Consider the following 27,169-nt stretch of genomic DNA (forward strand, 5'->3'; position numbering starts at 1 on the left):
TCACTGAATGAAAGCAAGTCAGAGCTCTGGAAGAGCAATCCTTTCTTCAGTGCCTTAGGACCAGCTGTTAAGATGATTAACTACCTCCACTAGCTAATGAAATCCTCTTAAATAAGAACAATTTCAAGATTTATACAATTAGCTTCTGTTTTTTTAGAAAATGGAGCTAATAAATGCCCAAACTGGGGCATTACGTGACAAATCAGCTTTTGTTGGAAGTCTTTGTGTTACATTTGAGAGTATAAAACAAAAAACTCAATCAGTTGTTGCAAGGAATGGAGTATAATTAATCAGACAGCCCAGAACAAAGTAATTGATATTTCTTTGTGATAATACAGAGAATGTTCTGATCATCTCATAGTAGACAGATCTAAAATATCGTAAAGCATGGACTCACTTTTCATTATGGAACAATTTAAAATCCCCTTTTCTTCACGATCTTCAAGCCCAGAGATATAAACATGAGTATGCTTCAGCTGCGTTACTTAAAACAGACTGTTACTGAGAGAGAGTAACAGATTAATAACGTGTATTAAATCTAGCCTCCACAGTTGTTGAACCCTGTCTGTGAGGGCTGTGCAGGTCTAGAAATGTGCCTGAGAAGTCCACACAAAGAAGAGCTACATGGTTCTTCTGGAAGGTGAATAGATTTCTGTACTTCACTTTATACGCAGAGATTCACAGGCAATTGAAACCATTGTGTATGGATTTCACCTGTATGCTTCGTATTAGTCTTGTTAAATTTAACATTCTGTTGTGAGTAAAACTCTTCCTGCAGCCTTTCCATTCCCAGTTCCCTAGCATCCAGAACAAGCCCTGTTCTGACCCCCGAGTCGGTGTGAGTAGCAGCGGGCTGAGGCAGGGGATGACAGGAAATGCATGCTTGCCCCCTTGTTTGCACTGGGAGTTCCTTGGCAGCTCCATGCAAGTGGAGAGTTCTGGGCTGAATAGACTTTTATGTACAACATTTACATTTGCATGCAAAAAGCCACAGCCACTGAAAAGGCCTGTGTGTTTCAGAGCATACCCTCTGAAAACTGAGCTCCATGCTCCGGTATTTACAGACAGACAGGGCCTGACTGCTTACTGGGAACTTACCACAGATAATTTTGGGGGAGCAGTCATGATTTGAAGTTGTTTCAGAAGCATTGTAAGAACACACTCGGTACTTGTGCTGAAATCAAATTGCACAAGCCTGAAAAACCTAGATACACAGATCTTGACATGACCAGTTTAACGGGAAGCACACACAAGTGCGTTAGGGGAAAGTGCTCTTTGTAAACAGCAGTGAAGAATGATAGAATTGTCACCTTATACACTTGTGAAATAGTTAATTGGGGTGTGTGTTACGGAGTAATCTTTCTTCTGCCCTGTAGACTTGCCACACCAGTAAAATGTATCAAGTTAATTTGAGTTTATGAAAAAGAATTTGAAATGTTTTCTTATTTTGTACCCAAGAGCTTTACTTATATTAAAAGGTCTTAAGTCCTGTTTTCCCTGTGCCCTCCTTTCAGCTCAGCTGATGTAGGAAACAATTTGTAACATGCTGAAATGTAATGTCAAATTCTGTTGTGTGGAAGGTAGCAGTTTCAATGCCTTTATTAACGTCAGCTCCTACAAATTAAGACTTGCGTAGACCCACCTATACAACCGCACTCTTGGTGGTCCATGGTGAACCTGCAAGAGGCCGTTCAATAAGCTGGGAGTTGAACTTGCAGCTCCTTACTGGGCTGCATCTGTTTATCCCATAATACTGATAAATGACGTAAATAGATAAGTGTACACATTGTCTGTTAACATAGATTATGCGTACTATACTTCTGTATTTAAGATGGTGTAAGAGCTACTTTATACACCGTCATGCATAGTACCTGAGCATTTGACAACTGGTAATCGAGTGGAACATGGCAGCATCAGGAGACCCTTCTGAATCACCCATGAGTTAGCTTTCTCTTTTCATATACTTGCTGCTCAGAGGTGTTTGGGTTTTGTGATATGTTCCTTTTTAACCGTTCGCTATTTTTCTTTGGTATTGTTACTTGAGTTGCATGACACTGTTGCTGCTTCCTGGCTGGATAACATTGTAGGTATGAAAAGAATGAGTAATGAGCACTCCCTTAATGAATTTTCTAACAATTATTTGTGTGATTTTTGGGAACATTTTATTAGAAGCTGACTAAATCTTCTTAAGAAACAAGAACTTGGGGATTACAACAAACTTAACTCTGTACTTTATTGCTTCTTTTCATTACTTGAATAGTTTTACTGATAAGCATGATTATAACTCAAGTGTGCTTAAGGCATTAAAAAATTGTCAAGAGTAAAGAACATAAAAGATCTGTGGGAGAAATTTGACACAACGTATTTAGCTGTTCTCCAGTCTCACTTGCATAGAAACACAAAAGGCCTTTGTAAGAATAAGACAGACAGAGAAGGCTTGAGTGGGAAACTGGCCACATGCTTCAGAGTGAATCTAGAACACCAAGGATGTAGGCAATTAAATCTAGACCATAAGTCCTTGCTAGTAAATAACTTTGCCCTGGATGTACAGAGATCACAGCAGAACTTTCTGTTATTAACTGCTGCAGTTTCCAAATAGTAACTTAGCACCTGGAAGTGGGAGACCCCTGGACACTGTTGCCCTTCTCGTTGCCGTTGTTTGGTCGTGCTAAACAATAATGTCTTCATACTGTGCATCTTCCCACACTCCATGCTTGTGTAGGTCCTCCCGAAATTGTCAACCCTCGCCCCAGGGTAATACTGACTGAGAGTCAGTGGTATTCTGCTGCTGCTGTTTAATGTCAGGTTTTCATCTCTTCTTGGTGGTTAAGGTACGCCATTCTGACCAAAGCAACCTGGCCTTCCTGGAAAGGAGAGGAGAAACAAGGAGTTCTCCACCTGCTTCAGTCGGTCAACATGGATCCTGACCAGTACCAGCTGGGGAAATCCAAAGTCTTCATCAAAGCTCCAGAGTCTGTAAGTGTGGCAGAACACGAGTCTTTCAGTATGAAACTGTTTTGCTGAAATAAAAGGCCTGCACAGTCAGGAAAGGAAGATGGTTCTTTAAGAAAAAAGTACTTCAAAATTTTGGATTGATCTATCCATAAAATAATGCTTGTCCGTTTCCAAAAAGAGCGTTTGGGGTTTTTTTTTTTAATAAGTTTTCTGTAGATGTGAAATAAGGTTTTATGGATGGCAGAAAGGAGGCTTCATTATTTACATTTCCACCAAACACCTGAATAAATAGAAGAGCAAGTGAGGTTCTGCGGAAATGGCTCGCACTAGATCGAGGTTCCTTTTTCAGATCAGTGTGAACAACAGTAGTTTTCTAGATTTGTGTGGTTTAGGGCAGCAAACTAAAAAAAAAAGGATCCTAAAGCCCAGGTTTGCTTCTTGATATACCTGTTTTTACTGATTTTATCTCTTTTGAAAGCAAGAAGTCTTTATGAATGTTTAATGCACAGTAGAGGGAAATAAGAAGGAACAGTTGTGTCAGTGGACTGATTTAGTGCTGTAATTGTTAGCCAAATGCTTGTGCTTCTGATGATACCAGAAAACACTAAAGTGTCTAAAAGGCTATAGGGAAATATGCTGTATACTCCAATAACTATGAAGTTATATGTAAATTTAATGCATTAGAATATTTTAGTGACACCTGGAAAATTCTCAAAAAAGGGGATGCACCTTCTATTTCTGTTTTGATAAATTAGCATTTCCTCTTGAATTCTGACAACATTTTAGGCCCAAAAATCTTATTCTGTCCCACTGAAATACAAGATCATAGTTTTAAATCCCATAGCCAGGGAAAGAATGGAGCCAGTGAACCTTGAGCTGCACCAGTAGAATATTTCAAGGAATCCATATTCCTCTTCCTTCATCATTGGGTATCAAGATTAATGGGTAAACTGGTAAAAGCTAGAACCACTCCAGTGTCAGATTTCTTCCAGAAAAGGTTGCCTTAACATTATGATCTCAGATCCCATAGTTGTGCTGGAGGCACTGGAAAGTTGCTGAAAGTAAAATACGGCTTTTTCTTGAACTTTTCCTGTAAAATGTTTGACCTACCCTACTGTCTCTTTGTACAGCTATTTTTGTTAGAAGAGATGAGAGAGAGGAAGTATGATGGGCATGCCAGGGCCATCCAGAAGGCATGGAGGAAGTATGTGGCCAGGAAAAAATACGTACAGATGAGAGAAGAAGGTAGGTCGTAACTTCTGATGGACAGGTATTTCACACATGCTTCCAGGAACAGAAAGAGTGCCACAAGAGACGAAGGAAGTATCTCCCTCTCTGTAGAGCAAACCGTTGGCATTGCAGATGACTGTGTAGGAATGACTGCGAATCGTTGCACCCCTAAGGTACCACCAGTGAGGCTGGCTGCTCTGCATGCGTGGCTTTCTCGGACTACCCAGTGTTTTGCTCTCAAAACAAAGCCAGACTGTTGTAGGACAGATCCGGAATGCCCCAGGATAAGTGAAAAGGGCAGAGCTTCCCACTGTTAGACAGGACCTAGATGATCTGTAGATGATGCAAGTCAATCCAATGACTGTAACGCTCAGTCACATGTCTGACCTGGGTTATGTGAGTGAACAACATTCTGGGTTTGGAAGAGTTAATCTTTAATTTCCCGCAACAAGTGAGAAATTCCTTAGTTCAGAAGTGCTCCTGGTTCGTCAGAACTGCTGAGCTTGCCATCAGTGTGTTTCATTAGGAATGGGTTTAATAAACACGTGGATCCTTATATAAGGATTAGTAGCAGTGCCTCACTATTTTTTCCGTATTATCACCAATTTTGTTATCACTTCTTCCCAAAAAGTTCTGCTTGAAACAGCTCTTTCAGATCATGCGTTTAGAAATTCAGTGAATACTGTTAATTAATGTTTATTTTTGGTATTTAAGCATCAGATCTGTTGCTGAACAAGAAAGAGAGAAGACGGAACAGCATTAACAGGAATTTTGTGGGAGATTACATAGGCATGGAGGACCATCCCGAGCTACGCCAGTTTGTGGGCAAACGGGAGAAGATTGATTTTGCAGACACCGTAACTAAATACGATAGACGGTTTAAGGTAGGTTTCAAAGCAACATCCACTAATGATTAGTTCTGCTAGGGAGTTACAGATGTCATTACCATCCTTTACCAGAAACTCCACCATGTTAGTGCCGTACTGTCCATCTAGGACACCAGCCTGAAGAAAGTGTCTTTGACCTGAAAGACACATAGGGAAGCAGTAACACCCTCGTGATTGAAACGTTCCTGGTGTCAAACCCATTGTCCCAGGTTGAAGGCTCTGTGGGACTTACTGGGCAGAAACCTACATTAGTTAGGAAGAGGAGAACAAAGCTGCATTCCTCTCCTGTGCAATCTGAGGTCATGTCATTAATCACATCTGCATTTTTTCACTTGAACCAAAGACTACCAGTATCACCCCAAACCATAGTACATTACATATCTTTGGAACAGCATCGCAGCATGAGCGCGTTGATCTCCACATAGCGATGTATTTTCAACGTTGTTTCAGAGCGTGAAGCGAGATCTTGTCCTCACTCCCAAGTGCATATATCTGATCGGGCGTGAAAAGATAAAGCAGGGTCCGGAGAAAGGCCAGGTGAAGGAAGTCTTAAAGCGAAGGATGGAAGTGGAGAGAATCCTTTCTGTTTCTCTAAGGTCAGTACCTTGAAAATATCTTTCCATTGACAGAGAAATTTGTGTAGGGAAACAAGTTGGTTGATGAAGGGTGAGTTTCTTAAGCTGTGTTAATTGAATCTTGTAAACAAAGAAACCTAAAGCCTTATTGTCACTCCCAGCTCTAGTAATTGTGTTATAAACAACAGATATTTATGTTTATAGTCAACACACAAGCATTTTTTGACTGGTTGTTAGAATGTTTCACTTACACTGGGTCTCGCCTGTCTGGTGAATCCTGCAAAATGTATTCTGAGAAGCATGCACAAAGCAGGTTCTGGTAAGTTTTGGCTCAGGCTTGTATCCCAGAAATAATACTTACTTACAGAAGTACACCTTGCACGTGTCCACTGCTTCCTAACAGGGTGTTCTCTCTGGTGAGGTACCAAATCCTTTATTTCCAGTTGGATTTCACATCCCTTTTGTTGACTGAACATCAAGCCAATCTCAGATTGCAGGAAGTACCTGCGGTGCCCACAGAGAGCTGAAAACCCCAGTTAGGTGAGCAAAACCAGGAGGAAGCTTCCTGTGAGACCAGTGGATTCTTGCCTGTATCATTTAGTTGCTTTGAAGATGAGTGAACAAAGTCTCTGGATAAACTGCAACAACAAACGCAGAGGTATCAGAGCTGGCAGCCGAGTGTAACTTAATACAAAGGGATACCAATCCAGGGCAACAAGTGTACTTTAAATATTGAAATAATTTACTATTTTAATGGAATACAAGTCTACCCTTGAGTACTGTGTATTGATGGCTAGTGCAGAGGTTTTTTAGGGTATGCTTCTAAAATGTTCCCATCAGCATAGCCAGGAATCTTCTCACAGACATTATCCACTACCTAAAATGGCAGATTCCACATTTTTGCAGAGTTCTTCACAGCCCTTTCGGGATTAGGGAAAGGTCTGCAAGATGTGTGTGCTCACAGTACCGTTTCCAAAACCTGTGGTTCATTTTTCATACATCCCCATAGCAAAAGTTGCAACAAAATCCCTCTAGTAGATCTAGGTTAAAGATGAGAGAGGAACCTGTCTCAGGGTTTGTGCTGTGCAGGCCTTGAACAGATGTCAGCCAGGGGCTTGAACTGGGCCCGCAGCCTTCCAACGGCCAAGTCACGGTGAGCCAGGGACAGGGATGGCTGCTTGCCTGGGTGGTGAAAGCTGTTACACTGCTCTCACGTGTAAATACCGGCTCCACAGAACCTCCTGAAGCTCAGCCAAACATGCTTAGGTCAGAGGAAATGCATACGTTACGTTGCATCTAATAATGCTTTGAACATCACTTATCAATTTTACCTTGTTAAAACCACTGGGTTTTGTAAAACCAACATACTTCCTAAAAGCAGATTCAGAACGGCAAGCTATCAGACTGTCCAGGTATTCCTCTCAAAGCAAACCCTAAAAACCTGTGGGGGCAAGAGGGCTTTTCCCTGGTACCATGCTGCTGTGGCCTGAGCTCAAAAGGGTCTCAACCAGGGGATCTCCCAACTCCGTGTTGAAGCGGCTCAAAAAATAGAGCACTCGGGCTGTAGAGGCTGTAACAGGCACCGCTTCTGCCGAAGCCGAGACAATCCTGTCTCAGTGACAGGACTGAGCACTTGTAGTGTTTGTCTCCAATTAATAAAACTTTATTTAGTTCATATATTTTGGGGAAAAAAAAACCAAAAACAAAAACCCCAGAACAATTTTTGGATGTCAAGCTCAAAGCAAAAATCATATTAGCTCTGACTTGCCTTCTCTCATGTGTTTTCAGAACTCCAGTTTATTGTCCCTGTAGTTTAAATTTTCAACACCTCTAGGATAATTGATTTCTGACTGGTTTTGAAGTGAATCTCAGACCCTGCACTGGAGAATACAATTGCAGAAACATTCTTCATGAGCTTATGCAGAATGGATTTAGCTCTATTCTGTGTTACAGCCTCCAAGTTTTCTAAGTTTCAGTTCTAATTTGTACCGTTTTTCATGCAATATTAAATTGTAACTAAATCACTATAAAATGAAATACACTGTAAATGGAAGGAGGAGAGAGGGTAACTGGATTCCTGCATTGCTATCTAAACAATATCTCTCCAGAACCGCCCCCCCCCCCCAATGCATTGATGTTAGCTGGTATCAATGCACTTAACACACAATAAGGGCAGAATAACCGGCACTATTGACATGCATTGACAGCAATTAACGCTACCTAACAACTCAGATTACTAAAGGAGTTGCTATTTCAACTGCAAATGCCCAGCCTGGAATTTGATCAGGGAACTGAAAATGACAAACCATATTCTCATGGAAACGTTCTGGTGTTTTTAGTAACAATAAATAACTGAGCTTTATCTGATGAGGAGCAACACAGGACATCCTAACAGCAGTGTGAAATCAGACTCCGTCAAATCAGCAAAAATAGGAACACTGGATAATATTTACTGTAGGTCTTGGGCTTTTCTTACACATCTTGTTCAGAACCTTGCTGAGGCTCTAGACTGGCTTGATAATAGGAAAGGAGGGCACGCTCTTGCTCTGTTCTTAGAGATTTCTCATTGCTCTTTTGAGGTAAGTTTGAAGTTTCATACCCCCTTTACCAAACTCTGGGAAGACTTCTGAATTTGAAAGATTATGGCGTGCACAGGTAGCAGGCAGATTTTTGGAAAACCAGGTAGTGACACAACTTGTCCCTTACCTAATGTCTCAGGTGGGTTAGAACTGTACTTTCATACCTGACAGTCAGGAGCACCTCTAGCAGCACTGCCAAGCTATTTTTAATTCTGTGTGAGAAGGTACTCACGGTCTGTGGAGGAAGTCACAGTCTTCAGGAACCAGAAGAAAAGCAAAGGCCAGAAAACCAGGCCTGCTCCCCTCTTTGGGATTTATAGAGCCAGCAATCAGGCAGACAGCTGGGAGACAAAAGGGAGAGGCATGCTGGAAGTGGAAAGCTGTTGATTACTGGGTAATTAGAATCAGAAAACAGTGATGAGGGCAAATAGACCTGATTTTGTCTCTGATAGGAGGTGGAAGCTGCTTCTTTCTGAGCTGGATGTTCTTCGAGTTCCTTATGTGCTATGGTTAATTTACTTTTGGAGTTGCTCTGCTACTTTGAAGCAATACACGTGTAGATCTGGTGAGATATCAGCCCCTTCTTGTGTGATGCATTGCTACGCACCACGGAAAGAAGGGGGCTCTTAGCGATCGGGGTGTGATGCGGGCTCGCCCTTCGCCTGGCTGCCGGAGCTGCCTGCCTGGTTCTCTGCAGCCTGGACCACTGCAATGCAGACGTTCGCTCTTCTGAGTTGTGTTTTTAGAAACTGTTTTTTAGAAAAAAAAACAGTGACAATTTGTAATTAATGCTAATTCCAGCAGGATTTGAAAGGTGCATTTCTGCAGAGAAGCAGGCAAATTGAGAGTGCCTCTTAAACTAATAGCTAATGTACTGAAATAAATAGCTGTTATAAAATAGTATTTTCTAATATTAGTGACAGCAGCAGAAGATTGACCACCATTGACATAAGAGCAGAGGAACTTTGGCTTCAGCCTCCCTGCAGCGGGCCAGCCAGCCATGAAAAGGAGCCACACGTTGTCTGCCAGGGGTAGTTAACAACGTCTTACTGCTGCTCCTTCCTTCATTGGTCACGCTCCGTTTTGTGAAATACCACGCCGGTGATGCCATAATTGTTTTGTGAGAAGGTCAGGCAATTATCAGCTCTGCACAGCTGTCAAAAGTCCTGTGCTGTCTCTTCTCCCAGCCACAGGTTTTCCTAGCCCTCAGGTGGCTGCCTGGGGATACGGGTGAGACATTGAAAAGGAAGGGAAGCAGAAAATTCCTCTGGAAGGGATGCCCAGGAAAGGGCAGGGGATGGATTCCAGCATGAGGGAAGAGAAATGTGCGTGAATAAAAAGGGTGAGGGGCCCCCTTCTGACAGCACAACTTAATTTGAACAGGTTATGAAATCACACATGAAGTTAGAGGTTTGTTGTCACTTCTAATCCAATGCAAATGTGGGGGGCTGCCCAAGGAGAGGTCCTCTCCCTCTGTTGTTATCCTCCCACCGTTTCCTTGTGTCTGACCTAGTGTTGCACTCCCGTGCAGTGCCCTGGCTGCTAACCAGCTTCAAGATCCAAGGAGTTTGCTGTGGGATCAGCAGATTGAAGCACAGCATCCTGTAGTTCCTTATGGCTTGTGCTGTTCAAGTCCCGAGGGGACCTATGGGCTCCATTTTCAGGCCTTAGAGTTTTATTTGGAAAGCTTTGTGTATACCTCGTGGAGAGGATGCAGAAGCAGACAGACACCCATGCATTTATAGGTCGGAGTTGTGCCAGCGTGCTGTTAAAAGCAAGAACCATACACATACAAACACCTTGCAGGCATGCTGGAACAACAGTAGTCCTGGCTAGGACGCGCCAGCACTGGTTTTTTCCTGTGGCGACCCTGGAAAGGCAGGAACCAGCCTTGCAGCTCACTGGTGTGGATGTCATGTTCCGTGAAGCGGTTTGCAGCATCTCCTGCAGGTGTGAAGAGGAGTTGCTCCAAAGGTGGCGGTGGAACCCAATGTGTGCCAAGCCAGTCCAAGCTAGAGCCAGTGGAAAGTCGACAGCTTGCATTCTGAGTTTGCTTGCTTTGGGTTTCACTCTTACTTTACTAACCTTCATGTTTCCAGTTCCCCTCTCATCACAAGCTTTGCCGTTACTGAAGAGATGGACTCTGTTTGTAACTTTAATAGCACATCTTCTTCTGCTAACAGTTATCACTGTAAAATGAGTAAGTAGTATTCCTGTCTCAAAAAAAAGGATTGGTTCAGATATTCGTTATCAACTCCTAGGAAAAAACAAAAACAAAACAAAACAAAACAAAAAAACAAGACCCTAAACCTGTTCTCAGAAAGCAAGACTCTGTACTTGCTGCTGCTTGGACTTTCCTATCATGTTTTTAAAAATTAAGCGTGAGTATGCTACAAATGCTGTTATATTGCTGGCTGTGTTTGCTGATGCAATTTTAATCTGAATATTATATGCTCTGATTTCTTTTCAGCACAATGCAGGATGACATGTTCATTCTACATGAACAGGAATATGATAGTTTGCTCGAATCAGTCTTCAAAACGGAGTTTTTAAGCCTCTTGTCAAAACGATATGAAGAGAAAACACAAAGAAAACTACCTCTGAAATTTAGCAATACGTGAGTTATGTTTTTTTGTTTGTTTGTTTGTTTGTTTTTTTGCAATGAGCTCTTAAGAATGAATAATCTTGGTTCTTGCTGCCAAGGCCAGTGAGCGAGTGCTAGTTGTTGAGGTCCTGACACTACGCTTTGTTTCAGAGTAGTGAGAGGCAGAGCAGTGTAATAGGTTAGGATGGTACCTGGGGCATCTGCTTCCCACTGCCCCTGTGCGTAGAAGAGTTGCCTTCGTGCTGCCGGGCACAGCATCGGGCTGGAGGGTCTGCAGCTTTGTGCTCCAGAGCAGCGCTGTGCCCCACAGCAAGGGCCAGGCCGGTCACCGCGCAGGGAATGTGAAACTGTAGCGCATGCTCGCCAGCTCTGCGCTGGTGCTGTTCCCTGTCGTGAGAAGGGAGTGTCCTCTTCCAGCTCCTCAGCCTTGCCCGAGGAAGGGAAACATCCCGATGGAGAGTTTGAAAGACAGTTCTGGAGGCGTAAGGTAATGGTCTGAGATTCTGAAGTTTGTTGCAGGGTGAGAGGGTAACTCCGAAGGAGGCTCATTAAGTAAATTATATGGGGAATATTTTTGAGAAACAAGCCTGAAAAACTACCTAGTGTTTGATGTGCATTTTAGCTGTAAGGCCATGCTGGAAACTATCCCAGCAAACGTGCTTTTGTTAATACTTCTCCTCGTTAAGCAGATTAGCAAGAGCAGGCCTCAGATTTGTATGTTTCTTTTTTATCCTTCAAAAAAGTGGAAGAATTATAAGAGGTAACAGGAGACTATTATTTTAGTTTGGAAAGGGTGTAGGAGGACAATTTAGTGTGGAACAGTCCTGGGGTGTGTACTCTTACACACTGGAAAGCCAGAGCCAGTACCAGGAGGAAATTTTTTGTTCGTGTGAGATGTAATGTGTTAAACTTCTGGGGTCTTGCCCAAAACAAACCCATAGTTTCCTCAGCTCATGTCTGATTACAGTTCATCTCCGTCCTCTCCAGGGCATCTGAAACTTCCTTTGAGTAGCTCTACCAGGAAAGTTAAAACATCAATTAAGAAGAACATTTTTAAAACCATGAAAAGGAGCTTTAATTAGGTGGTTGATGTCAGCTAAATCACTCAGATTCTGAGTCTAAGCTTTTTGTTTTTATAAGAAGTTACCTGCTGCCAAGTGATGTTATCCTCATTTGACATAGAAGCATGTTCTGGTTTTTATTCATATGATGTTCACGTGCTTGTGTTAGGCTTGAAGTGAAGCTGAAGAAGGAGAGCTGGGGGCCCTGGAGCAGTGGTGGCTCTCGACAGGTGCAGTTTATGCAAGGCCAAGGAGACATAGCCATTCTCAAGCCAAGTAATAAAGTGCTGCAGATCAGCATCGGACCAGGGCTGCCAAAGAATTCCCGTGAGTATGGATCTCCTTTAGAAATAAGTGAATGGTTTAGCAGTTTGGAGAATGGGTGACTTTCTCCCTTTGCCTGCCTCTAGCCTCAGCAGGTTCTTTATTATTTCTCTGTCACACTTAAAAGAAGATCCAAGTTAGAGATCCTAATGACGGAGCAGAATTCCCTGCTGCTGTACAGCTGGAATGTTGTTACTTTCACTGTTTCTGAAATGTCTGAAATTCTTTGCCTTGCGGCAAAAGAAATGAGGGCAGTCACTCACGTGACATAGTATAAATGGCACGGTTAGCCAAGCGTTTTGGGGCAGGGGCTTTCGCTCTGCTCTCAGCTCCTGCAGTTCGTGCTGATGAAGAAAGGGCTGCATAAGGACGGGACAGGTCGGGTTGCGGTAAGAGGAACAGTAACCTCTGTAAATCGCCGAGGATTGAGCTGCACCAGCTGCCCAGGTTTCCTGTCCTACCTTTTTCTCATGCTAGTTGCTGATCAGAAACAGTATAGGCAGAAGTACTGGTGTGCCAGCTATCCATGGTTTATAAACAAGTTCAAAAAGCTAACAGTCTTACTTACTGTAGTCTTGAGGTGGCTTTACTTGATATCCTGTGGCTGAACTGGATCACGAAAGGGAGACTCCACTCCACCTACGTCAGGCATCCTTGCAGCACCTAAAGCTGTAGTGCAGCCAGGTAACCAGTGCAACTTTAAGTCAGATTCTTTATTCCTGAAGGGCAGGATCACAGAGTACAAGTCTGGCAGCCAAAAGGACTTACCCAATTAATGTAATTGTGGAAGGGTAACACAGCGTTGCTGGTTTCTTTCAGGTCCTACGAGACGGAACCTTACCCAAAGCAGAGGGCATTCCAACAGGTCTCAAGGCCAGACTTATCCTATGAGAGCTGCACCACCACCTCCTGGTAAGTCCCGGTAAGCCTCAGGCAAAAACAAAATTCCAAACTGAAGCTTTTGCTTTACCCTTGTAATCTGGTAATTTTTACCCTTAAAGAAATCATAGTAAAGGTCTAAAATCCTCTTTAGCTGATCCTGTCTGAAAAACAGTACATTGCAGGCATTTTATGAAGTGTCTTGTTGGAGTCTGCAGACAATCAAACTGGTATCCCACCAGAGACACGCTGGTTGTGGTGGTCGCTGGCCTGTTCAGTCACTTAGTACGAGACACCGAGCCTAAAACTAACGCCACAGCCTTCTCCGCTTTCCTTTCTAGGGTAGAAGCTCTGCACTTATCAAGCCACAGACGATGCTTTGCAATGAAACTGGTTTTGGTGCCAATAAACAATAGAGTGCAATTTACGTCTCATTGTCCTGCCCTGTTACGTAACAGCGTTTGTGCACCCTGAATGCTGGGACAGCGAGCAGCACGGCTTTTTCCGTGTGGGACTGATGTCACTCGGGTGTTCCACTTCTGCCCTTGAGAGATACGATTAATTTAGCATGTGAGCTCAGAGGGGAGAACAATATTCCATTGACCCAACATTTCCCAAGTGGGTTTTTTTTTTTCTTTTACTTACACTCCCAGAGTATTTTTTTTTTTTTGAAACAGAGAGTTCTCTTTCAGTTAGCTGTTTATTGAGAAGCACAATGCTAATGGTGAATTCAAGCTCCAGCCAATTTTACCTGGAAGAGTAAGACTCAAGACAGCTGTCACAAAATAGTTCCAGTTAGATTGTCCAGACCTTTAAGGAGTCTGAGGCAACTGCATGAATTTGGGCACATTCCTCCTTGAAAGTCACACACAATTTTCTCCAGACTGCTCGCACAATGTGGGGAAGTAACACTGTGGGCCATCGCCCTTGATAATTTGAAATGTATTCCGTTGTTTTCACATTTGTTTTGAAATTAGTGGTCCAGTAGCTAACCAGACTGTTATGCATGTGTTCAGAATAAAGCAAACCTTTATTTCTGTAACCATAACATATGTGCCATTCTAGCTTGGGTCACAAAGTGAGTTTTACTTACGAGCTTATGACCACCTAAGCTCTGCCACAGTATTGAGTATCAGAAGCAAAGACCAGCTGTTGAACGCAGCAAGGTTTTTCCAATTACATGATTATGAATTCTCCTCTCTGCGTAGCTGTTCATTCTGCTGATTTTCAACAGGCGTAATCACAATGGAGAGAGGAGAGGATCACCCATGGCATTAACCAGTCTGATTTTCACTATGAGCATGGCTCTCCTGTTACTCAGTGGGCGTTTTAGCAATGTAAAGCATGCAGAATTGAGGCCTTGATCCTTCAAGTAGCTCAGACACAGGAGGGTTTGTTTTAAATTCAACTTAGAGGCATGATTATTTCAAAACATTTACCCTTGTCATCACCTAAAAAATTCAAACTCCTTGTGAGCTAGCAAAGTAGCAAAAAGGCTTTAAAAAACAAAAAAAAACACCACCACACACACACAGAAAACCACTTGCTTGTTAAAATAGACGAATAGTTATAGCAACTTAGAAAACACTCTACCCAGCGTTCACGGAGTTGGACGGAGTTTGAACTTTAAAAGAAAAAGAGAGTCCCCAGCTATTCGAGCAAGCTAGATCACCCTTACCTGCATAGGATGTTACGCAGTGCTGTAAACAGAGGTGTGGTAGTTTCATGCTAGCCAACATTCAGAAGGTTGAATTCAGCCCAGAGCTAACCCTCTTGCTTCCTTGTAACACTCAAGGCTTGCGTCTCCAACTTGAGCATGAGCCCTTGCAGCCCTGAACCCAGACCAGGTCGCCAGCTGAGCTGAAGCTCTGTATAAATCAAACTTCAAGACTGCAACATTATTTTGTTTTCAAGTTCCTTCATAGCTGACTCCTGCTGCCAGCTGAGCCATCACCAGAAGGCAAGGCAGCCTCTGTTGAGCTGTAGTTTGGACTGGATGTGTTCACACTTTATTTCCTTCTAGGTCAGCAGCAAAATGGAGTAATAAATCCCCCCCAGTTCGTACCGCTTGCCCATGTCCCGGGAAATCAACGGGGCAATCAGAAAAACCTGTATACAAATATGACCCGACCAACTTTACCACGGCAACTGTCAGGAGGATCAAGCAGGATTTCCCAGCAACCAGAAAGCTTGGATTTCCTGAAAGTACCTGACCAAGGAGCAGCCGGGTAAGATTTTATATTAAATCTGAGAAAAAAAGTGTCAAGTTTTGAAAATAGCTTCACATACTCGATCGTTTGTGGCTGATAAACTTACAGTGTGCACACAGATGAGCTCTACTCAAAAGTGTCATCATCATCATCTTCCACAGGATTTCAAAACACATATTCCATTGTAGGCCGTCAGGAATGAAGGTGAACCAGTTCTAGTGTAACGTCTTAAATTTGCACGGTACCTTCTACTTAAAGATATTAAGACACTTGGCAGAGTTTAACTTGGCCTTTTTTCCCTCCTGGCTTACAGATCATAAACAGTAGGTGTGATAAGTTATGGCAACTGTCATGCCCAGAAATTCTGGCTAATAGTCCTTTGGTTTCAGCTCTGGCTCCTGACTCGCATACCAGACTTGTCCTTCTTTTTAGGAGGAAGGCTTGGTGGCCTCACATCCAAGGTTATTTCAGCATCATTTGGACTTCCACGCTGCAGCCTTCCAGAACACGTTACTGTGACAGTCCTACAAGATTTGGGGGTGGGTGGGTCTTGTTCTAACTAGGTATTTCCCAATAGCCGAGAGCATCAAAACAATCACCAGAAGCAGCAGAAAGACGGAACCAAGAAATCAGGGAACCAAGAAAGCTTAGTAGAGGGAAGCAGAACAAACCTGCTCCAGATCTTGACTGAAAATCCAGCAGCAGGCAAAACCTCTGATTTGTGGAAATTGTCTTCTCTCAAATCTTTATGGGACCTTAGCGCTCCAGAATGTCGAAGACCTTACGAAATTTTAAGTTTTTTTCAATGACTGAACGGTTTTTATTTTAACTCGGCCCTTATATCCTACTTCCTTGTAGAACATCAGTGGAGCTTTACTGTAGTGGGAATTTAAGGGCCACTTAATTGTCAAAGCCTGCTGCCTATTCAGCAATTCCAGAAAAAAAAAAATAATAAATCTGGTTTTGAATAAGCAGTTGGTTTGTGTTTCTCCTAGCTGATGACTCCGTATTTATGGGATTTAATTCTGATGTAACCTAGTCTCAGAGAAATTACTGTTAGTAACAGCTGGTTGTCCCAGAGTGTATTAAATCATAAAGGAGAGTTGCATTAGCAGAGGGAATAGAAATCCACTGTGGGAAGGTGTAGTAACTGCATAGCAGCAGTTAGTGCAGACACAGTTCTGTAGTCCACAGCTCTTCAAGTAACCGTACCTGATAAATACCTCCTTGTTGATTAACTAGGAAAGGCATCATTCTTACACCTCTGTCAAAATAATACTGAGGAGAAAACCAAGAGGAAATTCAGCCTTCTCCTGCTGAGAGCTCTGTATTTGCAGATTCTTAGTAAATTAAATGTCCTCCTGGGCTTCTCTTCCTCCACCTGGCCTCTCTCTTCCCCCTCCCTTCCAACAGGTTGTTACCTCCCTCTGTATATACGAGTATACTCGCATACTGGAACATTAAGGTCTAAGAAACTGCTGTCCCCTCCAGCAGCCCTGTCAAGAAGCAGTTAAAGGAGTCAGTTACCCAGCAGCTCTCCGAGGCGCTTATTTTCCTAATCCTGGCCGTAGTCTTGGGGGCTGGCAGTGACCCCAAATCTGTGCCGTTGCGTGGGCACTACACACATTCGTGCACACGGGTTTCTGCGCAGAAACCTGTGCACGGCGAGTCAGCTAGGCATCACAAGGCACCACCGTAGGTCAGGCTTTACGGTGGCCTAGCACTCATACCTCGCCATCCAGTATGCCAAACAAGCTGTGTTCCTTTCCATGGCCTTTCTTCTGCCTGCCTGCAAACTGTTGTTGCCCAGTACTGGGGACACGACTGGCAGAATGCTGGTCTTGCCAAGGCAGCAGATCATTCAAACAGGTCAGTTCCCAAAGCCAGTCCAGAACAGAGTCGGGCTCGCAAAGGAGGGGAGGAGGCAGTTATTTCGAGTTCAGAAAGGACACCTGAGGGGTTCTGCCTGTTCAGTACCCTTTCCAGCATTACTAGCCTCAAGTTTCTCCAGTACATTCACCACTAGGAAAAACAAACATCCTGGAGAAGTTTTACAGCAGTAACAGACCAAAATAAGTACTCACACCAAAAAGCCCTGCCATTGCGAGGCTGTCCTCCCGAGCATTATGAGAGCCTGTATTAGTGTACTGCTAAGGAACAGCATTATTGTATTCAGCACTGGGTTTCAGGTAGGTGTTTCTGTGGCTGTTCCTCTTCAAAAGGAAAAGCTCTAATGTTCCCTGAACACAAGGAGGGAGCTAGAGAAGGTGCGAGTTTAGTATTTCAAAATTGCAGCCATTACAGGTATCATTTCTAAGGGTTAGAATTAGGTTTATTTTTAGGAAAGCTTTGGGAGTGCTGCGCTGCCACTTCCACAGGTTTAATTTCTAGCCATCACTAACAGTCCAGTACAAGCCTGAGTTTAAAAACAACATGCTCTGACCAGCAAAACGTCTAATTTAAAATGGGTCTTGTTCTACTGTGGTTGCGGAAAAGCTGAGCTACTTTTCTGAGACTTGCTCTATTTCCATATGGAGGTCTAAGTTTCACAGTATACCTGATCCCAAACAAGTCAACACACGCAGAACAGGAGCAAATCCTCTCTCCCAGCAGATAAATTTAGAACGGAAATGCCGTTAGTCCATACTCCAAAGCTCATTTTCTGGTGCGGTTCACTACACAGAACTAGATGGAGACGCATTGACAAAAATTAAGTAAGTCTGGGACTTGGTGTAAGTAACTACAAACTTTTTCTGCAAGAGCTGAGTAATGTTATCATGGCATTACATGACACGATCACAGCTCAGTCTCCTCCACATCACTGCAACATTTTTAGACATTCAGCACATTTATTTATTATTTATTATTTTAAACTGACATATTGCATCTAATACCTCTTCTCTCTTCCAGCCTGTATTAGCTGCTGAGCTGGCAAAATGCATTTCTTCCCTCTTTCCCCTTCCTCCTCTTTGGAGTGGTCACAGCAGTGACAAAGTTTGTGCAGCATCTCCCCTGCTGCTTCAGAGTTGACTATAGCAGAACAAGTCCGTAGACGGCCCTGGAATCTGAGGCAACTTAAAAGAGATGCAGCCTCTCTTACAGCTTAGTCACAAGAATGGTAAAGTAGCAAGCCTGTGAGCTGGAACTTTGTCTTTAATACTGGAAACTAAATCCCTGGTGAAGTTGGGGCACGGGGAGAGAGACTAAGCTATGTAGATGCTGAGATATGCATGAACTGCATGTGCACATCTGTTTCCATTCCAGCCTGAGCACTAAAATGTCCTCCCCTATGCACCTGAACTGCTGTTTGGAAGTGCCTAACCATCCATTGCAGTAGGAATGAAATGGCAACTCTGTCCCTTTCACAGGGAAGTCTTAAATTGCTATTTTAAATTGTTGTGACATGTAAAAGGATCCTTTTTTTCCCCTTGTCCTGTAATATTCTTTAGAATCCATTCATTAGGACAGAGGGGTGGATAATGCTTAGGTTCAGGTCATAACCTGCTTTGAAGCAGATTAACTTTTTTTTTTTTTTTCTTCTCCCATTAGTGTCCGCAGGCAGACAACAAACCGACCCCCACCAGCGGGAGGAAGGCCTAAACCCCAGCCAAAACCTAAGCCTCAGGTACCACAGTGCAGGGCGCTGTACGCGTATGATGCTCAGGACACAGACGAACTCAGCTTCAACGCCAACGACGTGATTGATATAATCAAAGAAGGTATGTAACGGTCAAAGGTTTGTTACTGAAGTACTAATCCTGAAAGTACACTGCTGTAAGCCGTTAAGCCATGACTTTTTGAGCCACTCCAGCTACCTTCCCATGAGGCTTGCAAGCATTTGTGACAGCTGAGGGAGCAGAGAAGTCCCTACAGCGGGACCAGTCAAACCTGTTCCCTTAAGAGCATGTCAGACAGATCAATGGCATGGGTATTACTTGGTACTGCAGAGCTGTAAATTTCCTTGACAGCAATTCTGTCACAGGCTCTGGCTGAAAAAGAGCCTAAAGCACTGTTACAGCACAAGAACCAAAAAGTAACACCACAGTTCTAACTGCGTCTCCAAAGCAGCCTCATAAGGCATAGCGACGTGGCCACATCAGCGAGCTCAGGTTCTCCAAATCATTTCTCCTCAGTCCTGCACAAGAAAGCTCCCACCGAGTGGAACAGCTGTGCAAGGCTGCCTTAAAAAAGTATACAAAAGTATACGGAACCTCACTGCTTGCTTCACTTTGTTTGTCACAGATCCTTCTGGCTGGTGGACAGGAAGACTACGAGGGAAACAAGGTTTGTTTCCCAACAATTATGTCACCAAGATCTAAAAGACTGTCAGACAGAAATTGGCATGAAGTTACCAGTGGTTGAAGACGTTTTCCCTTGCCTTCAGAACACTGTTCTTCTGAGATCTGCCCCCTCAGCAGTGTTTTCACCAGTAAAGTTGTACGTGGGCAGGAAGAAGACTCTCCACAGCACAGACTTTGATCCTTTGCCTCAGAAGCATACAGCAATGGACATACGGACCAATTATTTATTCTATTTAAAACCTGGTTTTAACACCCAGTAAGTGAAGAATGCTCAAACCTACCATCATCTTCTGAACAAGGTCCTTTGCAGTCTGGGATCAGGGAATTTGAAAGGGGTGTATTTAATAAGTGCCTTCAGCTGAGTATCAGTAGCCTTTTAAATTATCTGCTGAAGAGAATGTTAAATGCACATTCCCTCTAACGCAGATCATTCTGTGGAACATGTTAAGTATGCTGCTACATGTCAAAACGATTTGGGCTCATTTGGGACACTGCCATCTAAAAACCTCCTGCGATGGTGTATTTAAGTAGTTCTATACAGAGTTGTGATGGGACTGGTTTGTTTGCTGATGCGTTTCAGGACTCCAACAGGCACTGTAAGAAGTTAAAACAGAAACCCACGTAGTACTGTATGCTAAACAACGTTGCCTTCTTCAAGATTTATATTATAATATGGCTGGCCCATGTTGGATTTATGTTTAATGCTCTACCTGTTATAAGAAATGTCTTTATGCAGAGCTGTACATTTATAGAAACAGATCATATACTGTATATAAAAAAATACGATAGAAACATGTACGAATGTGTAACGTAGTATTCCACTGTTCTTATTCATGAAGTAGTATAAACTAGATTTTTATGCCAGGTACTTACAGATGTGCACTACTCCTTTTAAATGGCAAAAGGAAAAGTGTTACTGCTTAAGTCTGATTGCCTCCCACAGAGTGGCTGCTGCTTGCCATACCGTTATCGGCGTTCGTGCTTTGCCTTCTGAACCTCCATAAAAATAAAACACAAGCAGCAGTTAGCTGAACAGGTCGGTTCTCTGTGCGGTTTGTTTTCAGTGACGTGTACAAACTGATCCCTTTGCTCCAAACCAAACCCTTTTCACGCTGCCCAGTGAAGTGCTGTGCATTGCTTTTTTTTTTAAGAACAGTTAAAAAACCCCATGTACATTGACATTAAGAAGTTGCACAAGCTTTAAGGTGCAGCTAAGTCTGGAATCCCCTTCCCTCCTACACCACTGCCTATGCCTAATTCATGCATGCTTAAACCCTGTCTCCATTAGGAGATGCCTGACTGTAGAAGCTGTTTCTGGAAGCTGGAAACTAGGGCCTCAGTCCTGGGGGGGAATGGTACGCACAGAAGGGATCGAGCATGCTGCTTTTTTTCCCCAAAAGACCATTTCCAGTAAGCGCTAGGCTTACTGATCCCATGGGAGAGAACAGTCTGCTGCTTGGGAAGATAAAACCAGTAGCTCCAACATCCTTCCCGCAGGGGGAGCACTGAGGCCGAAGCTGTTTTTTTTAGCAGCGGGATCTTCCCCTCTGCAACAGCCAGCGCGCTCATGAGGAGCAGACAGCGGGAGGAAGGAGGCAAGTTGCTCAGTATAACTTCAGTTACAGACCCTTAGGCACTCTCTAACATTACTTATATAGGACTAAGTTAACAGATAGATAGGCTTAAATGAGGTAACGAGGCAGAAAAGTTGCACTACTTACATGCTTGTATTCCTTGAGCATACAGTGATGTTAGAAACAAAGACAACAGAAAGCAAAATGTTAAGCGGTAAGGAACTCTGCTTATGGAGAGTTTGACTGTATTTTCCCAGGTATAGAGGTTTACTGCGGGGCGCGTGAGTGAACAGGCAATGAGAAGCTAGGGCACTTTTTTGTCCAGAAGTGGGGCAGGTTTTAAGAGCTGAGCTGGTTCAAAAGGTCTCATCCCTACAGCCCCACACCTACAGCCTCTGCGCGCAGTGGTTAGCGTCACAGGAGACACAGAATTTTCCTGCCTTGGCTCCCTTTGTTTAGGTACACAAAGACAGAGAATACATTGTCTTATGTTCACCTAAACACAAAGATTGAGAGGGCTAACACCTGTTACAGCCAGCCTACTTCCTTCCCCAAACCTGAAGGCAACAGACTACAAAACCAGAAATTCCTGTATACTTATTTGGGACAAGGCACTGAAATAAAGTACATACTTAGTATCCTCTAAGGTACACCAAGGAAAGAGGAACTGTCTGCCTGCTCTGTACCTTAACGGTGAAAACAACTTCCTGTAAATACAGCCCCTCTAAAGCCTGGAGATTCCCACTGTAAGCAACCACTGAGGCTAACCACCAACATCCACAGCTGTTATCAGTCACCTATTTAGTCAAATATCCTGCTTGGACAGTACACTGCAGACAGATCTAGGTAGCACCTTGAAGATTCATAGTAGTTTTTGGTTTGTTTTTTTTTTTTAAAAGAGAGCTTTATTTCTAGGTAGAGAGTTGTACTACAAAGCAAGTTTAAAATGTCACCTTCCGAGGGAGTCTGAAACGTCTGCGGTAAGGCTGGAACGCTATGTACAAAGAACAGTAGTTTTGCCTCGACAGGCAAACGAGGACAAAAGTGCATAGACCATCAGGACGTGGCTGCCTGGGGTTATCATAAGAGTGATGAAGCCAGGTCCTTGACTATCTCGCCACGCAGTTGAGGGATTGCGCTGACGGCCAGTAGTTTGCTACTTGCGTACTTGTTCTTTATAGCCTGCAGAGGTAGAGGAACAGCGTTACAGAAGATTGACAGATACAGTATTTAAGTTCAGACAGATAATCACCTAGGGTCAATTAGTCTGACTGTGGGGAGAACAGGCAAAACAAACAAACAAACAAACATGGTGAGAAGTGACCCAGCTTGCAAAGCAGCAAGAACATAGCAAGAAGCTTGTCAGAACAGCATATGCTTTAAGATAACACACAGAAAATTTACCTAAGGAGCTGCAATATGCAGCAAAGGCATTTCTAAAACATTAGAAAGAAGATGTAATTAGTTATACTTACAGTGTATTTTGTTAAGTTCTCATTTACTTTGACCACATTCTTGGCCATGTGTTTCATAGTCATCGCAAGACTGTCTTCCGTATACCCGGTGTAGTACTGGTGCTTTGTACCCTGCAGCAGAACAGCAAGAATTTCAGACTTACAAAGTGGGGACTGCTGCTCAAGGCGCAATCACATCAGGTAGCAAATGCCCTAAGCTTCGCGCACTGGCCTTGAGTGCTAGGAACTAGAGTTCTGTCAGTTCAGGCGACCGCACAGAGGATGAAAGCAGCAGCCCTTGAAGAGTAACCACCAGCTGAATTACAATTCACTGTTCACAGCCCATGATTTCATTACTCTACATGTACTATGAGAATTATGAAAATCTACCTTTATTCACAGTGTAGCCTTCTGTAACTCAGTACTTTAAAGAAAAAAAAAAAAAATCCTTTCATACCACAGTGTTTACATAGAAAAACTAAGTTTTTGGTGGTATATTAATTTTTCTACCTGCAACCATCCATCAGGCTGCCCACCTGTCATTCGATGACCAGCATCACTACCGACCTAAATAAAGTTTTCTAGAGTAGTTGTTTTAATGATTCAATTCAATTGACTGAAGGAAAAAAAGGCTAACGATGAGTCTGATTAAAATACTTACCCATTTGTTATGTCCCAGAATCTTCTGGGACAAGCACAACGCAGCAGCTGCAATCTCCGAAGGACGGTGGTGAACCATGTCATAGTCTACCAGTGTCAGCTCCATGAGGTATTTTGCTAGTGTATGTTGCTTCGCATCAGCCTGCCAGATTGAGAACTTGTTAATCCACAACGATTCACTCAACTTTATCCTAAGTCAGGATTGTTTATTGTACTCATTAACTGACACAACAAAAACAGCCAACATGATCTTCATCAAGGACCATACTCTCTAACAGGCACCCATCTCAAAACAGAGACCAGAGTGCAAACCAGCCTTGTCCAGCAGCCGTTCAGTATTTAGACACAAAAGTCCAGTGAGGAATTTGAACAGAAAACTGCAGTGTCAGGGACTGCTGAATACAAGGAGGGATACAACTGCTCCCTCTGTAATGCACTAGGTGGAAAACAAAAAACAACAACAAACCAAATAAAAACAAAAACAAACAAACAAAAACAAAAAAAGGTGTAAAATGACTGAAGGAGATGCTTGCTAAAGCAGCCAGCTAACTTCAGCAGTTACCTAGTGGTCTGTTGAGGTAACTGACGCCCACTTCAAGGGTGGGCAGTTCACTCAGGTGGGAAAAAACAGGCAGGTCAAAGAGAAAGCTTTTCTTTTGATTCTTGAATCACACAATGGTTGCATCCAAGAATTAGGAAGAACTGCAACACTGCCCCCCCTTTTACTAGGGAACACCCTGATCCCCAGAGAAAAGATGACTCTAAAAGCAAGGGCGCTGCTCTACCGTTTCGTTCACGGTAACAGTGAAATTACCGCCACTCAGACTGAACACAGGCCCCAGCAAAAACAAACGTGAACCACTCCTGGCTGCCGCAGTGATGCTGTGGTGTTACTCCACAGGGCGGAGTTTCATAGCTGAGTATTTTCTTGATCCAGCATGTAAGCAGAAAGCAAGTAAGATCACACGATAAAAATGCTGGAAACAATCCTGATAGGACTTTACACATCTAGGAAAGTTCTAGATAATGAGGACAAGTACCCACCTCTCCAGCTTTTGATGCTCTTCTTAAGAAGTGAATTGGAAGAGGTCGTCCCAAATCGAAGTTTAACTCTTTAAGAATCATGATCTCCATTTGTCTAACCTCGTTACTGGTGTAGGCATCGTCAGTAATGTAAACAAAGTCTGCCACATCAGGAGAGAACACCTCTTCGTATTTTGAAGCTAAAAACAGTGCTGTTACACCCACCAGCTGAAGCCTCGTACGAGGTACTGGATGACTCTGCAATACAGGAATTTAAAAAGCCATCAAGAAAAACATTCTGATTTATCAGTTTAAAATAGCAGTATGACAGTGCTCTTTCTTATAATATAAAAGAGATTTTCCATTTTGAGTCAGAGCGTCCCTATAACGAATGTCAGGGTCAAAGAGGACCACAGCCCCAGAGCAAAGATGCCACATCACACAGAGCTCTTACACAAAGAACAGGTTTTATAGCTTCTTAGATTTGTAAAGAAAGGATAAATCCTAAACTTCTGTGAAAGCATAGTCATTGAACAAAGTCTCCTAATCCAAACATGAGGTGAAAAACATCTCTCTTACTTGTAAGAAGCGATCCATCACTGCAACACACATATAGAGCGTTTCCTGCAAAAGCTGGAACCTTGAGTGGACCTGGACAAGCCAGTCAACTAAAATAGCACGCATACGCCCATTGATCGTCTTCCCATCAAGGTAATGCGGGCGGACCGACTGCTGCACCTGCGGGAGAAGGAGCTGTGTGAGCAACAAGGTGAACACCGAACCTCAGAAATTCAGAATACCTCAGACTCAGTTATGTCATACCTCAAGCTCTCTCAGATATAGGTAGATATCTTTTACGTAGTCACTGCACAGCTGGGGATTCTCCCCGTCCTCAGCATCAATGTCCTCCACGTTGTTGAGCAACACATCGGAAAAGGCTTGGCACAAATCCTCCTCTTGCATAGATACATTCATAGGGACAGGAGACAGAACCTAAGGAACAGGTCACAGTGCTTGCCTAGCTACTGTTTTAAGCTGCAGTGTTCCTCCATTTCCACATTTTTCCAGTTACTAATGCAATTTCTTATGATAAAAGAAGCTGAATTTGCATTCTAGCACAGCAAGCTTTCACCAAGACACTGCACAGACGGAATCAGAAGACCTTCTAGTAACTGCCAGCTGAAGCAGCAACTTCATCTAGTACTTCGAAGGCCAGTCAGCCACTTTAACGTTGGCCTTTAAGCACAACATGCACTAAAGCAAAACCTCAGTACACAGGCTTTGCTTTTTCAGCAGGGAGATGAGAAACATCTACAGATAAACTATGCTGAAGCTAGAGCTCTAAGCTGCAGATTAGAGTATCACTACTCCTACCTTTGGAACACCATTTTCTTTGAATGCTCGATTCACAGCAGCTGTAGGTTTAGGCAGTGCAGTTACGTTTGTCATCTTAGCAGGTCCTTTTGTAGGCTTTATAGATGCTTTGGAGCATTCTGCTTTCTGTTGTGAAAACAATTATGCTTAGTACAGAGAGAGTAATTAATCTTTTCCTTACAGACAGATTTAAAATGTCCTTTTTACCTTAGTTATATGTGTTCCTCTTACTGCAACTTTATTTCCTATTTCTTCCAAAGCAGCTCTTTTGCCAGGAAGGTGAGTTTTGGCTTTACTTCTAAGTTCAATCCCACCATTCTCCATCCCTCTCGTGACCTGAAAGAATAGAAGTGCAGTTTAAGAGTGAGAGACCAACTTTATTTGATTTTCAGACGCCTAACTGCATTATACGCTCACCACCACCGTACCAGCGTACCTCCCTGCGTGCTATCCATTACTCACCGAGTTTTTATTTCCTTCCTCTGAGCACGTGTGAAGGGGCAGCAGTCTCCCCTGTAGAGGTTTCAGACAGTACTGTACTCTCTGAAACTGCTGCAGGATTAGAGCGATGCACCTTATTTTGTTCTTCCTCACCAGACAACTTCTTAACGCTAGAGTGCTTACTTGCTGCTTAGCTGTTTGTTGTCTTTACGCGCTTCCTAACTATAGCGGTATTCCCAAGAGGATGAACAAAGCAATTTATTTGTTACATACACGCCGTGTAAAGTTATGTTATGCATCCAAAACTCAGCAAAGAAAAGGCTCCCAGCGTTTCTCGTGGAGTTTAAGCCACTAGACAGTCACTGCAGAAGAGGTTTTTGCGTGGCACCCCTGCACCTTCCCGCTAAGCGGCTTTGATCTCCTCTCCCCTCCCGCCACTCGCGCTGCCCACCCTTTGAGGGGGAGGAGCGGGCGGCCAGGGCCAGGTGCGAGCTGCGGGCAGTGCCAGGGAAGGGCCCGCGCCCCTCCCCAAAAAGCTCAGCTTAGCTCCCTGCCCCCTCACGCAGACCCCGCTCCACTCCGGCCGCTGCCCCTACGCGCAGAAGCGCAGGGCGGGCGGGGGGGTGCTCCCGGCCAGACACAGCGCTCAGAGCCGCCCCCCCGCCACTCAGTGCGGGGCTGAGCCCCCTCCGCCCCGAGCTGCCCGAGGGGACGGAGCGGCAGGGCCCGCGGGCGCCTCGCCCCCATCCACCCCCCACGCCCCCTCTCTCGCTCGCCGCCCCCCGAGCAGCACTCACGGCGCGGCGCGGCACCGGCAGCGCCATGGGCAGGGAGCGAAGTGGAGGCCGCCGCAGCCGCTCGCGTCTCTCCGCACGGACCCGCCGCCGCCGCCAGCCAAGGCACCAACTGCCACCCCACGCCGCCGCCGCTCGCCTTAAAGCCCCTCTCGCTCGCCTATTGGGCAGCTTCGTACGATGCACGCGTGCGATTGGTCTACCTCCTCAGGGCCCCGCCCAAACAGGAAACGGCTTGACCGA

The 27,169-nt window shown here is 44.0% G+C and overlaps 2 protein-coding genes across 5 annotated transcripts in view; one reads left to right on the forward strand and one right to left on the reverse strand.

The window, feature by feature from the left end:
* Positions 1–20,639, forward strand: part of MYO1E (myosin IE) — an 80,455-nt gene extending 59,816 nt beyond the window's left edge. For 2 of the 3 annotated variants that reach the window (XM_086757125.1, XM_010120747.2), the window contains 10 exons: positions 2,832–2,976; positions 4,086–4,200; positions 4,900–5,069; positions 5,523–5,668; positions 10,697–10,843; positions 12,062–12,219; positions 13,036–13,128; positions 15,119–15,323; positions 18,855–19,024; positions 19,548–20,639. In XM_086757125.1, the coding sequence (XP_086613251.1) occupies positions 2,832–2,976; positions 4,086–4,200; positions 4,900–5,069; positions 5,523–5,668; positions 10,697–10,843; positions 12,062–12,219; positions 13,036–13,128; positions 15,119–15,323; positions 18,855–19,024; positions 19,548–19,624 (1,426 nt within the window). In that variant the 3' untranslated portion in view covers positions 19,625–20,639. Of the gene's footprint in view, positions 1–2,831; positions 2,977–4,085; positions 4,201–4,899; positions 5,070–5,522; positions 5,669–10,696; positions 10,844–12,061; positions 12,220–13,035; positions 13,129–15,118; positions 15,324–18,215; positions 18,424–18,854; positions 19,025–19,547 lie in introns of those variants that run through there. The other variant, XR_015259880.1, reaches the window with a different exon arrangement.
* A 1,424-nt stretch (positions 20,640–22,063) lies between these two features.
* CCNB2 (cyclin B2) lies at positions 22,064–27,037 on the reverse strand. Of its 2 annotated transcripts, none has more exons than XM_086757283.1 (9): positions 26,930–27,037; positions 25,899–26,027; positions 25,692–25,817; positions 25,140–25,310; positions 24,897–25,055; positions 24,339–24,575; positions 23,296–23,436; positions 22,656–22,766; positions 22,064–22,362 (listed from the first exon to the last, which is right to left on the reverse strand). In XM_086757283.1, exons 1-9 carry the CDS (start codon positions 26,954–26,956, stop codon positions 22,261–22,263), a joined length of 1,203 nt encoding a protein of 400 aa, XP_086613409.1. In that variant the 5' UTR covers positions 26,957–27,037; the 3' UTR covers positions 22,064–22,260. The 2 variants fall into 2 exon arrangements, with proteins under 2 accessions (XP_086613409.1, XP_086613408.1); XM_086757282.1 differs by having other exon boundaries at positions 26,909–27,007.
* Positions 27,038–27,169: the final 132 nt, after the last annotated feature.

This window comes from Chlamydotis macqueenii, chromosome 12 (assembly GCF_036417535.1).
Source record: "Chlamydotis macqueenii isolate bChlMac1 chromosome 12, bChlMac1.mat, whole genome shotgun sequence".
Lineage (NCBI taxonomy): Eukaryota > Metazoa > Chordata > Aves > Otidiformes > Otididae > Chlamydotis > Chlamydotis macqueenii.

Excerpts from the sequence above, each read along its gene's own strand:
- CCNB2 (XM_086757282.1), bottom strand. The coding sequence starts at position 26,956 with ATGGCGCTGCCGGTGCCGCGCCGCGCCGTGAGTGCTGCTCGGGGGGCG. Across the intron at positions 25,818-25,898 it reads GAGGAACACATATAACTAAG|AAAGCAGAATGCTCCAAAGC; the intron begins GTAAAAAGGACA and ends TTTTCACAACAG. Across the intron at positions 22,363-22,655 it reads AGAACTTAACAAAATACACT|GCTATAAAGAACAAGTACGC; the intron begins GTAAGTATAACT and ends CTACCTCTGCAG.